This window comes from Scyliorhinus torazame, chromosome 4, assembly GCF_047496885.1.
Source record: "Scyliorhinus torazame isolate Kashiwa2021f chromosome 4, sScyTor2.1, whole genome shotgun sequence".
In the NCBI taxonomy this organism is placed as follows: domain Eukaryota; kingdom Metazoa; phylum Chordata; class Chondrichthyes; order Carcharhiniformes; family Scyliorhinidae; genus Scyliorhinus; species Scyliorhinus torazame.
The window spans coordinates 333,667,246-333,686,374 of NC_092710.1; the positions used below are offsets into that span (position 1 = coordinate 333,667,246).

Consider the following 19,129-nt stretch of genomic DNA (forward strand, 5'->3'; position numbering starts at 1 on the left):
TGCTTTCAGACATCCTGATCTGATCCAGAAACACAGCTTTTTACAGTAACTTCATACTTGATTATTATTATTAGATTGTGAAATGGGATACACAGGATTCCATTAGGATAATCAGCAGATTGTTAAAGGAGTTATATCGGATTCCATTAGAATATACGGCCCATAGTGAAAGGAGCTATATAGGATTCCATTAGGATATACGGCAGATTGTGAAAGGAGTCGTATAGGATTCCATTGGGATATTTGTCACATATTGGGAAAGGGATTATATAAGATTACATTAGGATATACGGCCGAGATTGTAAAAAGAGTTATATTGGATTCCATTGGACTATACAGCACATAGTGAGTTATATAAGATTACATTAGGATATACGGCAGAGATTGTGAAAAGTTACATTGGATTCCATTAGACTATACAGCACAGTGAGAGGAGTTATGTAGGATTACATTAGGATTTACAGCAGTGAGAGGAGTTATATAGGATTACATTAGGATAAACGGCACATATTGGGAGAGGAGCTATACAAGATTCCATTAGAATATACAGCACATAGTGAGAGGAGTTATATAGGATTCTATTAGAATATACAGCACACAGTGAGTCATATAAGATTCCATTAGGATATACGGCAGATTGTGAAAAGTTATATAGGATTCCATTAGACTATACAGCACATAGTGAGAGGAGTTATATAGGATTACATTAGGATAAACGGCACATATTGGGAGAAGAGCTATATAAGATTCCATTAGGATAATAGACACACATTGGGGAAGGAGTTATATAGGATTCCATTAGGATAATCAACATATACTGGGAGAGAGGTTATATAGGATTCCATTAGGAAAATCAACACATATTGGGAGAGGGGTTATATAGGATTCCATTAGGATAATCAACACATATTGGGAGAGGGGTTATATAGGATTCCATTAGAATAATCAACATATACTGGGAGAGGGGTTATATAGGATTCCATTAGGAAAATCAACACATATTGGGAGAGGGGTTATATAGGATTCCATTAGGATAATCAACACATATTGGGAGAGGGGTTATATAGGATTCCATTAGGATAATCAACACTGCTTAACAACTTCCTTACCTTGCAGGTCAGCTGTTAGTTCGGGAGAGAGAGAGCCGGGACTTTGGAAACAGCGCGGGAGATTGAAAAAAAGCGCGGGAGCTGCGAGGCAGAGGGGACAGTTTAAAAGGTCGCGGCGTGGGTGAGGTAAGTACTGCTTAACAACTTCCTTACCTTGCAGGTCAGCTGTTAGTTTCGGTAGATCAGTTTTGGGAGCAGGCCTATTGGCTGACTGTAAATCAGGAAGGATACAAAGGGTGTGGCTGAAGTGCCTATAGAAACAGAGTGCTGGAGGCAAACAGAGTGTATCTGAGTTTGGGTAAGGCTGAGTTTGGGTAAGGCTGAGTTCGGGTAAGAGGTGAGTGAGGGCTGTGTTTTTTTGGAGTTTGGTGTTGAGGTTCCAAAAAAAAAAAAAAAAAAAATCCAATTAATTAAGTAAATTAATTAACTAGTTAAGGGAATTTGGTGCTCATCTTAAGGAGGTGCAGAGAAGCAGACCTGTGAGGGAGTCTCGGGAGCAATTACATCATAGCCAGCAGGTAAGTGATTGGCTTGTGACTGGTAAGTGATTTCTCTCTCTTTGACTTTCTCTTAGCTGTGTAGTGTAGTTCAAATTTAACTTCAGGTTTAAGTCATGGCAGGAGAGCTCAGACCCGTGTCATGCTCCTCTTGTGAGATGTGGCAAGTCAGGGACCCTTCTGGTGTCCCTGACTCCTTCATCTGCAAGAAGTGTGTCCAACTGCAGCTCCTGTTAGACCGCTTGACGGCTCTGGAGCTGCGGATGGACTCACTTTGGAGCATCCGCGATGCTGAGGAAGTTGTGGATAGCACATTCAGTGAGTTGGTCACACCGCAGATTAAAATTACTGAGGCAGATAGGGAATGGGTGACCAACAGACAGAGGAAGAGTAGGAAGGCAGTGCAGGGATCCCCTGCGGTCATCTCTCACCAAAACAGATTTACCGTTTTGGAAACTGTTGGGGGAGATGGCTCAACAGGGGAAGGTGGCAGCAGCCAGGTTCATGGCACCGTGGCTGGCTCTGCTGCACAGAAGGGCGGGAAAAAGAGTGGCAGAGCTATAGTGATAGGGGATTCAATTGTAAGGGGAATAGACAGGCGTTTCTGCGGACGCAAACGAGAATCCAGGTTGGTATGTTGCCTCCCTGGTGCAAGGGTCAAGGATGTCTCGGAGCGGCTGCAGGGCATTCTGGAGGGGGAGGGTGAACAGCCAGCTGTCGTGGTGCATATAGGCACCAACGATATAGGTAAAAAACTGGATGAGGTCCTACAAGCTGAATTTAGGGAGTTAGGAGTTAAACTAAAAAGTAGGACCTCAAAGGTAGTAATCTCAGGATTGCTACCAGTGCCACGTGATAGTCAGAGTAGGAATGACAGGATAGTTAGGATGAATACGTGACTTGAGAGATGGTGCAAGAGGGAGGGTTTCAAATTCCTGGGACATTGGGACCGGTTCTGGGGGAGGTGGGACCTGTACAAATCGGACGGTCTGCATCTGGGTGGGACCGGAACCATGTTCTCGGGGGTGTGTTTGCTAGTGCAGTTGGGGAGGGTTTAAACTAATGTGGCAGGGGGATGGGAACCGATGTAGGAAGTCAGTGGGGACCGAAACAAAAGGCAGGAAGGGAGAGTGTGTAAAGCATGACCGGAGAAAGCAGGGCAGAGAGGTAGGAAAGTCTACATTAAACTGCATTTATTTCAATGCAAGGGGCCTGACGGGCAAAGCGGATGAACTCAGGGCATGGACAGGCACATGGGACTGGGATATTATAGCTATGACTGAAACATGGCTAAGGGAGGGGCAGGACTGGCAGCTCAATGTTCCGGGGTACAGATGCTATAGAAAGAATAGAACAGGAGGTAAGAGAGGAGGGGGAGTGGCGTTTTTGATTAGGGAGAACATCACGGCAGTACTTAGAGGGGATATATCCGAGGGTTCGCCCACTGAGTCTATATGGATGGAACTGAAAAATAAGAAGGGAGAGATCACCTTGGTAGGACTGTACTACAGGCCCCCCAAATAGTCAGCGGGAAATTGAGGAGCAAATATGTAAGGAGATTACAGATAGCTGCAAGAATAATAGGGTGGTAGTAGTAGGGGACTTTAACTTTCCCAACATTGACTGGGACAGTCATAGCATTAGGGGCTTGGATGGAGGGAAATTTGTTGAGTGTATTCAGGAGGAATTTCTCATTCAGTATGTGGATGGACCGACTAGAGAGGGGGCAAAACTTGACCTCGTCTTGGGAAATAAGGAAGGGCAAGTGACAGAAGTGCTAGTGAGGGATCACTTTGGGACAAGTGACCATAACTCCATTAATTTTAAGATAGCTAGGGAGAATGATAGGTCTGGCCCAAGAGTTAAAATTCTTAATTGGGGCAAGGCCAATTTTGATGGTATCAGACAGGAACTTGCAGAGGTAGATTGGGGAGACTGTTGGCAGACAAAAGGACGGCTGGTAAATGGGAGGCTTTTAAAAATGTGTTAACCAGGGTGCAGGGTAAGCACATTCCCTTTAGAGTGAAGGGCAAGGCTGGTAGAAGTAGGGAACCCTGGATGACTCGAGATATTGAGACTCTGGTCAAAAAGAAGAAGGAGGCATATGACGTACATAAGCAACTGGGATCAAGTGGATCCCTTGAAGAGTATAGAGATTGTCGAAATAGAGTTAAGAGGGAAATCAGGAGGGTAAAAAGGGGACATGAAATTGCTTTGGCAAATAATGCAAGGGAGAATCCAAAAAGATTCTACAGATACATAAAGGGGAAAAGAGTAACTAGGGACAGAGTAGGGCCTCTTAAGGATCAACAAGGACATCTATGTGCAGAGCCACAAGAGTTGGGTGAGATCCTGAATGAATATTTCTCATCGGTATTCACAGTGGAGAAAGGCATGGATGTTAGGAAACTAAGGGAAATAAATAGTGATGTCTTGAGAAGTGTGCATATTACAGAGGAGGAGGTGCTGGAAGTCTTAAAGTGCATCAAGGTAGATAAATCCCCGGGACCTGATGAAATGTATCCCAGGATGTTGTGGGAGGCTAGGGAGGAAATTGCGGGTCCCCTAACAGAGATATTTGAATCATCGGCAGCCAAAGGTGAGGTGCCTGAAGATTGGAGAGTGGCGAATGTTGTGCCCTTGTTTAAGAAGGGCAGCAGGGAAAAGCCTGGGAACTACAGACCGGTGAGCCTAACGTCTGTAGTAGGTAAGTTGCTAGAAGGTATTCTGAGAGACAGGATCTACAAGCATTTAGAGAGGCAAGGACTGATTCGGGGCAGTCAGCATGGCTTTGTGCGTGGAAAATCATGTCTCACAAATTTGATTGAGTTTTTTGAGGGGGTGACCAAGAAGGTAGATGAGGGCAGTGCAGTAGACGTTGTCTACATGGACTTTAGCAAAGCCTTTGACAAGGTACCGCATGGTAGGTTGTTGCAGAAGGTTAAAGCTCACGGGATCCAGGGTGAGGTGGCCAATTGGATTCAAAATTGGCCTGGACGACAGAAGGCAGAGGGTGATTGTAGAGGGTTGTTTTTCAAACTGGAGGCCTGTGACCAGTGGTGTGCCTCAGGGATCGGTGCTGGGTCCACTGTTATTTGTGATTTATATTAATGATTTGGATGAGAATTTAGGAGGCATGGTTAGTAAGTTTGCAGATGACACCAAGATTGGTGGCACAGTGGATAGTGAAGAAGGTTATCTAGGATTGCAACGGGATCTTGATCAATTAGGCCAGTGGGCCGACGAATGGCAGATGGAGTTTAATTTAGATAAATGTGAGGTGATGCATTTTGGCAGATCGAATCAGGCCAGGACCTACTCAGTTAATGGTATGGCGTTGGGGAGAGTTATAGAACAAAGAGATCTAGGAGTACAGGTTCATAGCTCCTTGAAGGTGGAGTCGCAGGTGGACAGGGTGGTGAAGAAGGCATTCGGCATGCTTGGTTTCATTGGTCAGAACATTGAATACAGGAGTTGGGACGTCTTGAAGTTGTACAAGACATTGGTACGGCCACACTTGGAATACTGTGTGCAGTTCTGGTCACCCTATTATAGAAAGGATATTATTAAACTAGAAAGAGTGCAGAAAAGATTTACTAGGATGTTGCCGGGACTTGATGGTTTGAGTTATAAGGAGAGGCTGGATAGACTGGGACTTTTTTCCCTGGAGCGTAGGAGGCTTAGGGGTGATCTTATAGAGGTCTATAAAATAATGAGGGGCATAGATAAGGTAGATAGTCAACATCTTTTCCCAAAGGTAGAGGAGTCTAAAACTAGAGGGCATAGGTTTAAGGTGAGAGGGGAGAGAGTCAGAAGGGCCCAGAGGGGCAATTTCTTCACTCCGAGGGTAGTGAGTGTCTGGAATGGGCTGCCAGAGGTAGTAGTAGAGGCGGGTACAATTGTGTCTTTTAAAAAGCATTTAGATAGTTACATGGGTAAGATGGGTATGGAGGGTTATGGGCCAAGTGCGGGCAACTGGGACTAGCTTAATGGTAAAAAACTGGGCGGCATGGACTGGTTGGGCCGAAGGGCCTGTTTCCATGCTGTAAACTTCTATGATTCTATGGGAGAGGAGTTATATAGGATTCAATTAGGTTAATCAACACATAGTGAGAGGAGTTATATAGGATTCCATTAGGATACACGGCAGGGATTGTGAAAGGAGTTATATAGGATTACATTAGGATAATCAACACATATTGGGAGAGGAGTTATATAGGATTACATTAGGATAATCAGCACATATTGGGAGAGGAGTTATATAGGATTACATTAGGATACACGGCAGAGATTGTGAAAGGAGTTATATTTTATTACATTAGGATGTACGGCAGAGATTGTGAAAGGAGTTATATAGGATTACATATATAGGATAATTGGCAGATTGTGAAAGGATGTCACTAGCCAATTAGGATAATTGGCAGAGATTGTGAAAGGGGTTATATAGGATTACATTAGAATATACGGCAGATTGTGAAAGGAGTTATATAGGATTACATTAGGATACACAGCAGTTTGTGAAAGGGGTTATATAGGATTCCATTAGGATAATTGGCAGATTGTGAAAGGAATTATATAGGATTCCATTAGGATAATTGGCAGAGTTTGTGAAAGGAGTTATATAGGATTACATTAGACTATATGGCAGATTGTGAAAGGGGTTATATAGGATTCCATTAGGATAATTGGCAGAGTTTGTGAAAGGAGTTATATAGGATTACATTAGACTATATGGCAGATTGTGAAAGGGGTTATATAGGATTCCATTAGGATAATTGGCAGAGATTGTGAAAGGAGTTATATAGGATTACATTAGACTATATGGCAGATTGTGAAAGGGGTTATATAGGATTCCATTAGGATAATTGGCAGAGATTGTGAAAGGAGTTATATAGGATTACATTAGAATATATGGCAGATTGTGAAAGGAGTTATATAGGATTACATTAGGATATACGGCAGATTATGAAAGGAGTTATATGGGATTACATTAGGATAATTGGCAGAGATTGTGAAAGGAGTTATATAGGATTACATTAGGATATACGGCAGATTATGAAAGGAGTTATATAGGATTCCATTAGGATAATTGGCAGAGATTGTGAAAGGAGTTATATAGGATTACATTAGAATATATGGCAGATTGTGAAAGGAGTTATATAGGATTCTATTAGGATATACGGCAGAGATTGTGAAAGGAGTTATATAGGATTACATTAGGATATACGGCAGATTATGAAAGGAGTTATATGGGATTACATTACAATATAAGGCAGACACCAGACATTCGGCCCACCCAGTCAATGCCAGTATCTGGGCTTCGCTTGAGCCTCCTCCCATCTTTTCTTATCTAAACCCATCACCGTAACCCTCCAATTCCTGCCGTCTCATATGAGTAACTAGCTCCCCATTAAATGCCAGAGCACAAGATATAGGAACAGAAGACTCATTCAATACGACTATGACTGATCTTGGGCTTCAATCCCACTCTACCGCCCGCTCCTCATATTCTTTAATTCCCTCAGGCACTGAAAATCGGTCTACCCCAGCCTTAAATACATTCCACGATATGGCATCCACAACCCTCTGGATAGAGAATTCCAAACATTCACAAGCAAAGTAATTTCTCATCTCATCTCCTAAATGACCGGCTCTTGATCCTGAGCTCCTGTGTTTCAGATTCTCTGACCAACAGAAACAAACACTCAGCCAGCATCCACACTATCAGCTTCTTCACAATCTTGGTGGTTTCAATCAGATCCTCTCATGCTTCTAAATTCCAGAGAATATAAATCGACTTTACCCAAACTTGCATCTCACACCAGGGACCAATTCAGTGAACCTTTGCTGAACTGCCACTTGTCCCCTGACTCCACATTCTCTGAACTTATTCACTGGTCTACTATGGGACACCTTATCGGAGACCTTTTGAAACGCCAGGTAGAAGGGTCCCACAATTTTTTCCACCACTGATGTTAAGCTGGGAAACAAGATCTTCCTTCCTTCCTTGCTTTTGTGCCCTGTACCTCTGCAGAACCTCAGACATGTCAATTCCAGCTTGGGTCACTGTCTGTGCGGAGCCTGCACATTCTCCCACTGGCTCAGTGGGTTTCCTCCGGGTGCTCCGGTTCCTCCCATAGTCCAACGGTTAAGTGGGGTTATGGGGATAGGGCGGGAGAGTGGTGCTAGGTAGGGCGCACTTTGAGGGTGGGTGCAGACTCGATGGACCGAATGGCCTCCTTCTGCATTATAGGGATTCTGTGTCCTATTGTGCTACTGTCCTGCCAACTTCAAAAATGTGTTTGTGCACCCTTTAAAACTGTGCCATTTAGTGAAGAACGGTAGCATTTAGTTAATAACAGTACCAGATAGTTAGTAACAGTACCAGATAGTTAGTAACAGTACAAGATAGTTAATAACAGTACAAGATAGTTAATAACAGCAGTTAGGAACAGTACCAGATAGTTAATAACAGTACCAGATAGTTAATAACAGTACCAATCATTCTGTATCAGATTTAAGGTGAAGACAACCCGACAAACACAGGGAAGACAAAGACAGGCGGACCAGTTTGCTCCGAAGCGGAAAACAGGCTGCAAATAAGCGAGGGGGCAGACAGATCGAAAACCAGCTGAAAGATCCCGACAAATCAGAACATCTTTCAACAGACACACAAAATGGAGTCCTCGACGAGCACGGCTGCCGGACAGACAAACGCTACACATACCAATTTATCGGCTGTGACGCTCAACCTCCCATACATGCTGGCGGAGCTGGTGATTGCAGCAGCATCCACTGTGGGCAACGCGCTGGTCTGCGTTGCCGTGCTCCGGGATCATCGGCTGCGCACCGTCACTAACTACTTCCTGGTCTCGCTGGCCGTGGCCGACATCTGTGTGGGTGCCCTGGCGGTGCCCTGCGCCATACTGACTGACTTGGGGATCCCCAGGCACAACTTCCACCTCTGTGTGCTGATGCTCTCTGTCCTCATAATGTTGACCCAGAGCTCCATCTTCAGCCTGCTGGCTGTGGCCATCGAACGCTACGTGGCCATCTTCCGTCCCCTGCGCTACCAGTCCATAGTGACGCCCAGAAACGCCAGCGCCACCATTGCCATCACTTGGCTCCTATCTCTCCTCATTGGGTTGGTGCCCCTGATGGGCTGGCATCAGCCCCCGCCGCTAGACGGGCATTGCTACTTTGTGACCGTGATGGACATGACCTACATGGTCTACTTTAACTTCTTTGGCTGTGTCCTGGGGCCCCTAGCTGCCATGTTCGCCATCTACGCCCGCATCTTGGCCGAGGTTCACCGGCTGGTAGCGAGCAAAGTGGGTGCAGGGCGACGGGATGGGGCGCAGGCTGCAGGAGCCAAGCAGGAGATGAAGACGGCCCGCTCACTCTTCCTGGTGCTTGCCCTCTTTGCCATCTGTTGGCTTCCCCTTCACGTGATCAACTGCATCCTCCTGCTCTGCCCGCAGTGTCCTGTCCCGCTGCCGCTCCTGCTGGCCGCCATAATTCTCTCGCACGCCAATTCCGCTGTCAATCCAATTCTCTACGCATTCAAAATGAAGGCCTTCAGACGAGCCTTCAAGGCCATATTCCTATGTCGCCCTTCAGAAGTGGGGCCATCACCAGGGTAGAATGAACCCCTCTCCCCCACCTCCCAAGGTGCCGGTGCTCCAGGTTTCGCAGCCAAGAACCTGAAGACCAGAGTTGTCCCCATCTCCCTCTCTCAATGGACACACCACAGGCTTCAATCCAGCAGAGAGAGCAGTTAGCAGTGCCTCAGTACCCTGCCACTGCTCAATGGTCAAGAGACTAGACAACCACAAGGGGCAGCAGCACCACAACCCTGTCCAAACCAGTCTTCAGTTAACGTCCAGCTGCTTTTCCCAGCAGAACTCCAGGCAGAAATCAGGGATCCGGGGGCTGAGGGCATTTTGTCTGCTCTCTGACCCGGAGCCAAGCTGCCCCCCATTACCCCCTCTAACTATCTGTCTGAGAAATGCGGATCATTATCCCCTCTCTATCCAACACAGTCTACGTTTTCCCTCCTTTGTGACTGAGTGGCCAGCGAATCAAGTTCTTTAAAAGATGATCACAGCATTGATACAGCTGGAAAATATTTCCTCTGACGGGGAGAGAGAAATAAGGGAGGGGGGGTGGGGCACAATCTTAAAATCCGAGCTAGCAGCTCTGGGGTGACGTCAGGCGTCGTTCCTTCATACAGAGGGCATTGGAACTAGCTCCCACAAACTGCTGTGAAGGTTGAAGGTCAAATGTAAGTTTAAATAGATGGAGAATGCTAGATATTTATTAAGTGGGCACCATTTAAGGAGCAATGATTCAATGATAGAATGGGCTTGAGAGGCTGTCGACTCCAGGAACAGCACAGCCCAGGAAGCTATTCGGCCCATCGAGTCTGTGCCAGCTCTTTTGAAGAGAAATCCAGTTGGTCACAATTCCTGGTACTTTCCCCGTATCAGTGTAATTTTGTTGAAACTGCCTCCACCTCACCCTCACCCTCAGGCAGTACATTCCCGATCCGAACCACTCGCTTCATAAAAGCTTTTCCTCATGTCCTGATGGTGTTTTTGGTCAATCGTAATAAATCAGCCCCTCCTATTTTTTGACTTTTCAACCACTAGAAGCAGCTTTTAAAATTGATTCTGCGAGATATGGATGTTGCTGGCCAGGCCAACATTTGTTGTCCATCGATAACTGTCGTCAAGAGGGTGGTGAACCGATGCAGTCCATGTGGTGTAGGTACAGTACTATGAGGAAAGGAGTTTCCCTTTATTTAATCTGTCCAAACTCTATGGTCTTAAACATCTCCATTAAGTCTCTTCTAAGCCTTCTCTGCTCCAAGGAGGAACAGTTCCAGCGTCTCTAGTCGATCCCCGTAATTGCAATTCCTCATCCCAGGAACTATTCCTGTTCCGGTGTCTGAGGAATCACGGCCATTAGTCCCTTTCCCTCACAACGTCAAATTGTAAAAAGACAGGAGGCCAGGGATTGAGGTGCAGGTCCTTTACCTTCGAATATGGGCAACAAATGCTGGCCTTGCCAACAGCACTCACATCCTGTGAATGAACATCGATAATACAGACAGGATTTTCCAACTTTATCCAATCTAAGCTCACCGATAATTGGGTATCTAGTGTAAAATGATAAGCACCGATTCCAACAATTGGAACCAACAATCTTTTCAATTTACATGCAGCGAACAAAATTTTTCCCTCTTAACCAATGACCAGTGTTATTTCAGACTGGTCAATCATTGAGTGAAATAGAGGAATGAACGGCAGTGATGAGTGGCCAGTCAGTAGGAGACTGGCCGGCGGTCCCCAATCTGAAAGGCCCGAGCTACGCGGCTAGCCCACAGTACACACCATTTAGACACTCATGATGGCGACATACGAGGCAAATGGTTAACTCCTGTCTGTAATCTCCTCCAGCCCAACAATCCTCTGGAACAATTCCAGCCGCTCGATTGCCCCCGACTTTGTGAAATGAAATGAAAATAGTTTGTCACAAGTAGGCTTCAAATGAAGTTACTGTGAAAAGCCCCTTGTGAAAGTGTACAAACTCAGCAATAGCATGATGGGAAAAATAGCCAACTTATGTAACCAAGTGTAAGACAGCTGTGTCAGCTAAGTGCCAAGATCAGACCCTGACAAACTAGACAAAGCTAAGAATCCACATAATTGTATCATACAAGGCCAGAAGAGGGAAAATAGTGCCTGACCTTAGTAAAATCTGATAACAAAGCCACGATCTAGGAATGTCCTAATAACACAACCTCCTCATGACCTAGGTCCATCTGCGTCAAGGCATCATGAGGGCAGAGGTGAAAAACAAAATAGGACCACGTCTTAAATCCTCTAAAGACAAAATACTGCAAATAAGCCGAGTCAGGGTCTTTCCATGACAACATGTTTGATCAGAAGTTATGACTGTATTGACATTTTTGAACAAGGTCTGTTTTTGTAAAATGATACAGCTTTTGTATAAATATTGAACGTTTTCTCCATGTCTTTGCGAGCTTGAGAAAGAATGCGCAGGTTTACCTTAACAGCTCTCTCTCTCTCTAACCTGTAGCCATCTGCATGCAGACTTTGGTCAATAAAGACAAAGTTATTTATCGAAACCGAGTTGTAAAGTTGTTTTCTTCACAGTCTTGGAGTAGGAAAATTTTTTAAAAGACGATAGTGGCGCTGCGAGCCCTCACCAATACCCTGAGTGGCTTCCGTGGGGGACCGAACAAGTGATCGAGCACGAACCCGGAGAGCGGAGACGGACGGCGCAACAAGGTAAGCTTTAACCTTGGTCTCTCTCTCTCTCTCTCTCTCTCGGATCGGTGCTGTGACCCCTCGTCCCTGACGGATAACGCTGACAGGTGACGGTGTTCGAATCTAAATTTGACTGTGAATAATGTTCTTAGGGTCTGGGACCCGGTTGTCGTTCAAAGCCTAAGGTCAGGGACCACCTGCTCTTGTTTTTTTTTTCCCCAAGACAGGGATACACAGGCTTGGCTAGGTCAGGGACCAGATTTGGATTTTTGACTTTTAAATTTACAAGGCAGTTTTTCCCCATTTTTTTTCTCTTCTCTCTCTCTTTTAATTTTTTTTCCACTCCTTAAAAGTCATGGGCCAGAGCCTGGACAAAACGGAAGACAATTCTCCCTTGCTTTTTATGTGCACCATGTTCCCTGATAAGGAATGCAATTTACGCCTCTTGTCTTCAGCTTTAAATAAGAAATTCGGATCTGAAATTTGGCCACTAGGTGGTACCTGAAATTTAGAAAACTGCACCGCGGCAGACAGCCATTTGGTCTCGGAATGCCGGAGCCAAATGGAAGAAATTAATTACCAAATGGCAAAAAGAATCAGACAGACGACACAAACTGTCCTTGTTAATGAGTTGGAAGGACAATGCACGTAGGAGAGGGATTGCTGATTATAAAGACGTAGAACCAAAGACTGGGAAACGTTGAAATTCGAATGTGAACTATGGGACAGGAAAGATCCTAAGAATCAAGGGGGGGATAATACTGCATCGGGTGGTAAGCAGGTCGGAATAGCCCATCAGATTAAAAATCAGGAGGATCCTCCCACTACCTCTGGCATGCCGTTGTTTCCCTATTTGATTGATACAGAGGAGGAATTAAATCCCACGATGCCCCCATGGCCACCTCTTCCCAGCTCCACGGTGCGGCAGCCCCGTTCTCACCCTCCCCCTTGTAACAATCTTGCTGCCGATAATCTCCCTGCTCCTATTACTCCCATTGCAACACGCACTCGCTCAAAAGCACCAACCACCTTCCTCGATCAGCCCGTTACCTCTGTTAATCAGGCTTTCCAAGAATTAACTATCAGTACAGCACAGGTAGAGGAGCCTTTTCCACCACCGCCTCCCCCTGCAAATTTTCCAATCCGACGTCTCGTTAACCCTCGAGCGACTGATGACGACGACCAATTTATTGAGACATGGCAGGCTTTTAAACCTCAGGAGCTCTGTTTGATCATGGCTCACTGTCCGTCACATAAAACGGACCCAGAGGGCTTTACTGAATATCTGAGGAGAACTGCGACTGTGTATGGTGCTACCCCTAGGGATCAGTATTCCCTTATTTTTTCATCCCTTCCCCCAGATTTAGGTGAGAAATGGAAACGAGAATTAGGGGATCATGGAACCACATGGGATGCATTTAAAACCAACAATCCATCAGATGAGGCTCAACTAGCTTTAATGTTCCCAGCACTTAAGCGTGCTCTCCGTAAACCTGTAGATATCTCCAAAATTCTTGATTGTACACCCACTCCTAAGGAGGAGGGTCCTGAATTTTTTGACCGCTTTTGTGGAATTTACACTCTTTATTCCGGTGATGAGACTTTTAATGCGGGCTTGAAATCTCCCCAGTTCAATGCGCTGCTTATGCAGGTCGTGCCTGACCGCATAGCGACCAGTATTAAAACTAATAATATGGATTGGTCTGATAGCTCCAAATCCCACATGCGACGTGCTATCTCTTATTACTGGAGCAATGGCCGTGACAGAGAAGCTTTCGGAAGGGACCCTCCTACACCCAAAATAAAGTCGGAGTTTGTCCAGCGACCCCCTCGCAGGAACCCCCCACCTTATGAGCGTCACCAAGGCCCTCCCCGGCCTTATCCTCCAACCCGAGGCAGTGTCACTTGCTTTAATTGCAGACGGACGGGTCACTACGCTAGGGATTGCCCTGCTCCACGCAGAGACAGGGCACCCCCTCCACGGCGCTATGCTCCCTTCACTGACTCCCACCCCCGCTCCAATTTCCCGGTTCTCTCTGGTGACCACTCTGAGGAACCCACAGCTACAATTCACATGGAGGGTATTCCCGTCCCCTTCCTCATTGATACAGGGGCAACTGCTTCTACGTTGAATTTGACGTTAGTTAAACAATATTGTTTTCCTCTCTCAGACGAATATGTGGAACTTTCTGGTTTTATGGGTGAGGGGGCTACATACCAACTCACGAAACCCCTTCTGGTTCAATTTAATGACCGTCAATGTTGTATTCCCTTCACTGTCACGCGTACCCTCGGTGTTAATCTTGCTGGCCGTGATCTGTTATGTCCCTTCTAAGTTGAGATTGTTTGCCTTGACGACGGCGTCACGATCTCCACTGCTCCACAAGTCCAGCCTCGAAATTTACCCCTTTTTTTCACTCCCCAATGGTGGTCCGTTGATTTTGATCCCTCCAATTTTTCACCTCCCTTGCATGTTCCTCATCCACACGTGACCCTTTGCTATGACCACACGGGGTGCTCGCCCGATTTGGAGACCATCTACCGGGACTCCCTCGGGTCCACGGTGGCGGTTACTTTCATCGTTCATGCTGAGGGAAAAGAGGGCTCTGAATTTCTTGTTGAAGTGCCCCTCGTATTCTGGAAACAGTCTGGACTAGTGGCACCCCATGTTACCCTCACTGTCAATGCAGGCGGCTACAGTGCCAGGTCACAGGGCTTTCTGGTTGCTACCCTCCAAGGAAAATGTGATCCTTTTTATACTGGACGACAGACCTTCCCTGAAGGCACGTTACAGTATTTTTCACAGCCCTTTTGTGTTGATGGTACATTGAACCACCATCGGACCAACCGTTCCTCATCCCCAGAGATTCCTGCAGACTTATGGGCTGCGTCCAATCACGAAGTGGGTCTTACTAATGTGCCTCCAGTTCTCATTAAGATTAAGTCCGGTGTGCCCCTGCCCTCCATTTCTCAGTACCCTATTCACCCTGACGCTGAGGAAGGAATCTCCAGCATGATACAGTCCTTCCTTCAACAGGGAATTTTGGTTCCGTGCCAATCGCCCTGTAACACCCCTATTCTTCCGGTTCCTAAGGTTGGGCGGCCGTCTGAATGGCGTTTGGTCCAGGACCTCCGCCGTATCAATCAGATCGTTGAACCCTTGCATCCCCTGGTCCCTAACCCGGCTACAATCCTCAGTAATATCCCGCCTGAGGCAGCTGTCTTTACCCTTGTGGACTTACAACACGCCTTTTTTGTGATACCCCTTGCCGCTGAATCCCAGTATTTGTTTGCCTTCACATTCAAAGGGCACCTGTACACTTGGACTAGGCTACCGCAAGGTTTCATTCATTCACCGACACTCTTCTCACAGGCACTGCACTCCCAATTAGCTACTTTGACACCCCCGGGGGGGATCTACTATTATACAGTAGGTCGATGACTTACTCCTTGCTAGCCCTGACTTTGCTTCTAACGAACGCGACTCCATTTATCTGCTCACCCGTCTCCATTCCTGGGGATATGTAATACCGCCTAATAAAGTACACAAAGGACAGAGGCAGGTTAAATTTCTGGGCGTTCTGATAAGCGCTACTGAACGTTCCCTTACGCAGGATCGCATTACTCCCATTTTGCAAACCGCACTTCCTACCTCGCCAAAGCAGATGAGAGCCTTTTTAGGTTTAGTGAACTTTTGCAGACAATGGATTCTGAATGTTACTGCTCATACCAAGGAGCTTACTCCTTATTCCTCCCAGAATTCACCCCTTAAGTTTGAACTACCTGATTTAGCACAGCAATCTTTTGTTACTCTCAAGAACGCGCTAGCTTCCGCCCCGGCTCTAGGACGACCTCTTTATGACAGGCCCTTCCAGTTGTATGTTAATGTCCTTGACCTATGTGCCACGGGTGTCTTGACACAGGAACATGGTGACCAACGCCGTCCGGTTGCCTATTATTCTACTAAATTGGATCCAGTAGCTTGTGGTTTGCCCCCCTGCATTCAAATTCTCACTGCTGTACATGTGTTAGCTCAGGCAGCCTCTAATCTAACCCTTCATCAGCCCGTGCATGTGTATACCTCACACTCTGTTGTGGCTCTCCTTACATCTCAGCAGACCCAGCATCTGACACAGGCCCGCTTGAGCCGATATGAGGTCTCACTATTACAGAACCCATATCTGTCTTTCCATTACTGTTCCACTTTAAATCCCGCAGCATTCCTCGAACATCCCCCTGATGTACTTGTTGATCCACCACATGATTGTTTGCTTAGGAATCACTTCCTTACCGCACCTCGTCCCGATTTAACTGACCACCCTCTTGATAATCCTGATCTCACTTTTTACGTTAATGGCAGTTCTTCTATTTCCCAAATGGGTGTCCCGCAATCGGGATATGCCATTGTTACAGACACTGACATTCTGGAAGCAGCTGCTTTCCAGATTCCAGTCTCGGCACAGAAAGCTGAGCTATTCGCCCTTACTAGAGCTTGTGTTCTGGCCAAAGACCAAAGTGCGAATGTGTACACAGACTCTAGGTACGCTTTTGGTGTCACCCACGATTTTGGCCGCCTCTGGCAGCAACGTGGATTCCTTACCTCTGCAGGCTCTCCCATTCTAAATGCTCTTTGGGTTAAAAATCTCCTCGTTGCTATTCAACTTCCTCATCAATTGGCTATCATTAAATGTGCTGCGCACACTTTCGGGGACACTCCTGTGCAATTAGGAAACGCCCGTGCTGATTCAGCCGCTAAGGCAGCGTCTGCATCAGCCTCTATGATTGTTCCCGCAGGGGGTACACAGGCTTTAAATCAGCTACCTATTCTAGCAAAAAAGGGCATGCCAGAGTTAGCTGAAATTCAAAGGTTACAGAGGGACGCCTCTGATTCTGAGCGCACACTATGGAAGTCAATGGGTTGTTCGCACTCGTTGACACAAAACCTCTGGCTTACCCCAGTAGGTCAAGTTTGTGTTCCAGATTCGTTATTGCCAATACTTATTGATTATTTGCATTCTTGTACACATCTTGGCAAGGAGGGAATGGTACAGCTACTTTTGAAAACTTGGTGGCACCCAGACCTGAATACAGCAGCACAAATGCGGCTGGATCGATGTCTTATTTGCATGAAAAATAATAAGGGTAAAGGCATTAAATGCCCTCCTGGAACAACCCCCTTGCCAGATGGTCCTTTTGCCTGCATACAGCTTGATTTTACTGAATTACCTAAAGTACAATGCTATAAACATTGTTTAGTGATCATTGATGTATTTAGTAAATGGATTGAAGCCTTCCCCACCACCAACTGTACTGCACATACGGTGGTAAAATTACTATTGACAGAAATTATTCCCCGATTTGGGATTCCCAGAATGATGAGCTCAGACAATGGAACACATTTTGTGGCTCGAATAAATTCTGAATTATGCGAAGCACTCAAAATTAAACAACAACTGCACTGCGCGTATCATCCACAGGCAGCAGGAATTGTAGAAAGAGCAAATGGGACCTTAAAAGAAAAATTATCTAAATTGACCGAAGAAACTGGGTTAAATTGGCTAAAGGTATTGCCTTTGGCACTGTTTCACATGAGGGTTACTCCACATTCGCGGTCCGGACTGTCAGCTGCAGAGATAGTCTACGGTCGGCCAATGAGGACTCCCTGGGATGCCCATGAAGAACCCCTAGAGGGAGTAGACCTCCACGTTATGGGAGATAAAATGCTGAGTTATTTGAAGCAATTAACATTTTCTTTGAAGTTTCTCCACTCGCAGGTAAAACAGGCCCATCTCCCAGCAACAGCCGGAACAAAGATCCCTCGATATCCAGTAGTCAAACCAGGAGACTACGTGCTGATAAAGAATTGGGACAGAGAGAAGTTAGGGCAACGCTGGAGCGGCCCTTTTCAAGTATTGCTGACTACACCGACTGCCGTTAAACTTGAAGGACGTTCGAGTTGGGTACACCTATCGGATTGTAAGAAGATTGGTTTCAGCCCCAACGAGGACGCAGAATGAGGATCTTCATTATCACATTTGGACTAATTGGTCTTAATGGCCATTCGACAGTAGGCGAACAAACTGACCAAGAGCTGCGTGCTAATAGCTTTCTATATATGTCATATATTTATGCTGACAGATTGAATGTAAGTAACTGTTGGGTTTGTACCCGTATCCCCATCTATTCCAAGGAGGGGCTACCTCTCCAATCACTCCCATTCCACTTAGCAGAAACAGTTGAGTGGATACTGCGTCAAAACCGAACACAGGGGTTCAGTGGAGATATGAAAATTTGGAGATCGGCTGGCTATGGGATGACTAGATTTCTGGCCTGGTATCAACCTGGATATCCCCATGTTTCGAATCCCCCTGCCCTTACCATCCCATCGAGCACTGCTCAAGGATCCCTATGTTTTAGTAAATCAGGAGAAGGACCATCAATGGAGCAGAGTAGGTGTAATCATACAACTGAATGGCAGGGACCGATACCAAACATCTCCAACAAGGGTATGTTTGTTCTTGATTGGTCCAGGGTGTGGAATAAAACATCAAATAGCTCATGGACGCAGAATTCCCAGGTACCCTGGATGACAATGGCTGAGAATTTTACGGCCGATAACGGGACCTATTTCATATGTGGCACTAAAGCTTCCCAGAAATTGGACAGGGTCCTGTTATCTAGGATATGTCGTATCCTGCATGCACCACCTACTCTCCCTTAAACAATACTCCTCACGAATCAGGAGGACCATTAGTAAAACCGAGGAGTTCTTTATGATCGTCTTTCCACAATACGGAACAGGCAAGGCAGCAAACGAACTGATCCTTATGGCCTCGGCATTGGAACAACTGTCGAACATAACAGCAGCAGAATCCAGGGCAACCGGACGGGCACTAGCCGAGGTCTCGGCTGAGCTAGTGGCTGTCCGGACTGTGGCATTACAAAATCGAATGGCTCTGGATTATCTGTTAGCCTCGCAGGGAGGAACGTGTGCCATTATAGGTCAGGAATGCTGTACTTATATCCCAGATGCCTCTGAACATATTACCAACCTAGCTGACCATATAAGACAGGCGGATCAACTTCAAGAAATTGGCCAAGGATTTCACAATTATAACCCACCAGGTTGATAGGTTGGCTGGGACACGGATTGTTCGATTGGATCTTTAAGGCCTTCATATCATTACTATTAGCAATAGGATTTCTTGGATGCTTGTGTCAATGTATT

The 19,129-nt window shown here is 46.1% G+C and overlaps 2 protein-coding genes across 2 annotated transcripts in view; one reads left to right on the forward strand and one right to left on the reverse strand.

The window, feature by feature from the left end:
* Positions 1–19,129, reverse strand: part of parp1 (poly (ADP-ribose) polymerase 1) — a 114,386-nt gene that overhangs the window by 77,901 nt on the left and 17,356 nt on the right. The window lies entirely within an intron of this gene.
* adorb1a (adenosine receptor B1a) lies at positions 8,356–9,278 on the forward strand. The gene has a single exon (XM_072500741.1). It carries the CDS (start codon positions 8,368–8,370, stop codon positions 9,247–9,249), a length of 882 nt encoding a protein of 293 aa, XP_072356842.1. The 5' UTR covers positions 8,356–8,367; the 3' UTR covers positions 9,250–9,278.